Below are 2931 nucleotides of genomic sequence, written 5' to 3'. Positions count from 1 at the left end.
TTAGTAAAGTCAGTGAAAGGGAATGGAAGCTGGGTAGGAACACAACAGTGTCTGCGACCACTGCATTCTAAATTTGTCTTTGTTTTTCTTCCCCTCAGTGAGGACTATGGAAAGAACTTTAAGGATATTACAAATCTCATCAATAATACCTTCATTCGGACTGAATTTGGCATGGCTATTGGTCCTGAGAACTCTGGAAAGGTGAGGCTCATTCATGCATGTATGGAGCCACATGTGGGCTGTCAGATATTAATATTGGGATGATCCAGTGTTACACAGCAATATATTTAGTTTACTATTACTATATTTTAAAATTAAACATAATTTAATACAGATCACAAAAGAATGGAATTCGGCACACAGTTTCTTTTCTGGCCCCTAAGGTGCACCAACAACACTTCACGTGGCAGTTGTTTGGCATTACAATGTTTAACCCTCGAGACAACATTTTAGTCTTTGGGAAACTGGCTAATCTCAAACTGACCAGGCTCAAATTCTTAGGTATGATCCATTAGCTCAATTCAGGATAATATTTTTTGATAAGACTAATACGTGGGTGGGGTATACCAACAAATCTGTTTTTATAACTTTTCTTACTTTCGGTATTAAAATTTTCTTAACTAATGTCTGGTGAAAATGATGTAAGAACTTCCTGTGCTTTTATAATGTTATACCCTGAATCTGAACTTTATTCTTCCTACTCAGGTGATTTTAACAGCAGAGGTGTCTGGAGGAAGTCATGGAGGAAGAATCTTCAGATCATCAGATTTCGCAAAGAACTTTGTTCAGACCAATCTCCCTTTTCATCCTCTGACTCAGATGATGTACAGCCCTCAGAATTCTGATTATCTTTTAGCCCTTAGCACTGAAGTAAGTCTAGTTAAAGAACTTGTCTTTCCTTTGGGTTTTTATTGTCTCAAAATATACTGCCTCAAAAGAACCCTGTATGTAATGCTTTTATACAGTATTGGACTGCTTTATAGTGACTTCTTATGTCTTGAAGTATGTGGGTTTTTTTTTTTCCTATTTGGTAAAGGGCATGATTTTCATGTGTTATCTATTATAGATAAGTATGATTTCTAGTTGTCATTATGGTTTTTTAAGTAAATAGATGTGTGCTATTGGAGTAATGAACTAGAAAACAGTTTATATTCCTATTCTGCAAGGGACATACATAAATTGTCAAAGTCCTAATGTTGTCATTGTTCCTGTCCTGTGGCCAAACCACATCTTTATAATTTTTCTTTTTTGTTTGCTGCATAGTATATCAAGCATATTGATTTCTGTCTTCGACACTCATGTATTAAATATCTAGAGTCTTCAAAAAAGATATCTTAAATCCCTACACCCTACCACATACCTATACTCGCCTCAGAAACCAGTTTCCCTCCCACCTCTTCTGAAAGTTTCCTGAGGAAGATGTTCAGCTTTTCTTTTCCTGAGGACCAGTGTCCTTTATCAAGGCCCAAAGTGGCTGAGTTGCTAGACTGTGGTGATTACAATTATACTTTATATTCATATGGCTTTCTCTCATCTTATTTCTTAGAGTGTGGTCTACTGACCAGCAACGTCAGATAGAAATCCCTGAGAGGCTGGTTTAAGATGTAGATTCCTAGGCCCGATGCAGATATGGTACATCGGTGACTTTTGGTGGCAAGTTGACTAGTATTTTTAACAAGCTGAGCCTGTACACTACAATTTGAGAGCCACAGCTGTGATGACCGTTCTGGGGACAGAAATAGGATCATCAAATGTGGACAAGTCAGACTAAGCAAAGGAGTGGCAAAGGGAGGATGAGGGGCACTGGAAGAGAGGTCTGCATTCTGGGCCTTCAGTGGGCAGTTCTTTGAGCAGAAGTAAGATGGGAGGGCTCAAGGAAGGTCGGAGTTAAGCTTAGCCAGAGAAGGCTGGAGGAAGGAAACTGGTCTGCTGGGTAGGCTTCAGATCTTTAAGAAACAATTCCTGGAAATTGGCCTCCAGCAGCTTGAGTTGAAGGCCCTTCAAGGGAGCAAAGACCCCTTCGAAGGGGACAGAACTATCAGTATCCCCTTGATCACCCCATCACCATGACAGAATATCTTAAGATGATTAAAACGGGCTATCCTCAGAAAGAGGTGAGCACAATCTGCTTTTATACTTAAATTTTCTTCTAATTAAGGGTAAGTTTGAAGTACAAATAATTGAGATAGAGAAGATGGACCAGTTTGTACTAAAGTGCAAAGAGGTGATATCAGACCTTTTCTTGTTTCTAAGTAAAATTAGGTAAATTAGAAATTCTGGGAGGTGAATATTACAAGCACAGGAAAAGTTAAAGAAGAATGGTCAGGGGTGGGGTGAGCACTGAAGGTGAATCCTGCCTAGATGAGCCCCATTTAATTTCAGCTGTACCAGGACATCGCTGTCCCACCTCCACTGAATCTGGGCCCAGGAGCTTCTGTTGCCAGCACTGTCTGTCAGTCTTTATCTTACTTCATCTTTGCTGCATTCGAAAGTTTTGGCCAATCCCTCTTTTTGGGAACTCCACTTCGTCTTTTTTTCTCCTAGCCATTCCTTCTTGGTCTCTTAAACTCCTTTCAACCTAATCTTAAATCTCTACTGCTCATTTCACTCCGAGCAACTTTCTACTCTTCCCCTATATTACTACTGTAATGTGTAAGATTCTCAAGTCCCGGTCTCTGGCCCTGGCTTTTTCCTGGGGCTTCAGCGTCCTGTCTTGCTGCCCCCGCATACCTCTAGCAGGGTCTCGCACAGGCACCTCGGACTCAATCTTAACTAACTTCTTCCTGCTCTTCTCTCAGACACACTCTTTTCCCTTAATCCTTATGCTGGCTAAAGAGTCTACAGTACACCTCATCCCTCAACCAAAATCCTAGAGTGAGTGACTTACAAACACAGACACACACACACACACACACACACACACACACACAC

At 40.5% G+C, this 2931-nt stretch overlaps 1 protein-coding gene across 1 annotated transcript in view; it reads left to right on the top strand.

Moving 5' to 3' along the window:
* The window catches only part of SORT1 (sortilin 1), a 38050-nt gene that overhangs the window by 11184 nt on the left and 23935 nt on the right, over window positions 1-2931 (top strand). Inside the window, exons 3-4 of the mRNA XM_015595561.2 lie at window positions 99-201; window positions 706-870. Coding sequence (XP_015451047.1) covers window positions 99-201; window positions 706-870 — 268 coding nt within the window. The remainder of the gene's footprint in view (window positions 1-98; window positions 202-705; window positions 871-2931) is intronic.

This window comes from Pteropus alecto, unplaced genomic scaffold, assembly GCF_000325575.1.
Source record: "Pteropus alecto unplaced genomic scaffold, ASM32557v1 scaffold106, whole genome shotgun sequence".
Lineage (NCBI taxonomy): Eukaryota > Metazoa > Chordata > Mammalia > Chiroptera > Pteropodidae > Pteropus > Pteropus alecto.
The sequence above is the reverse complement of the archived record's forward strand: the minus strand, read 5'-3'. Positions and strand labels throughout refer to the sequence as shown.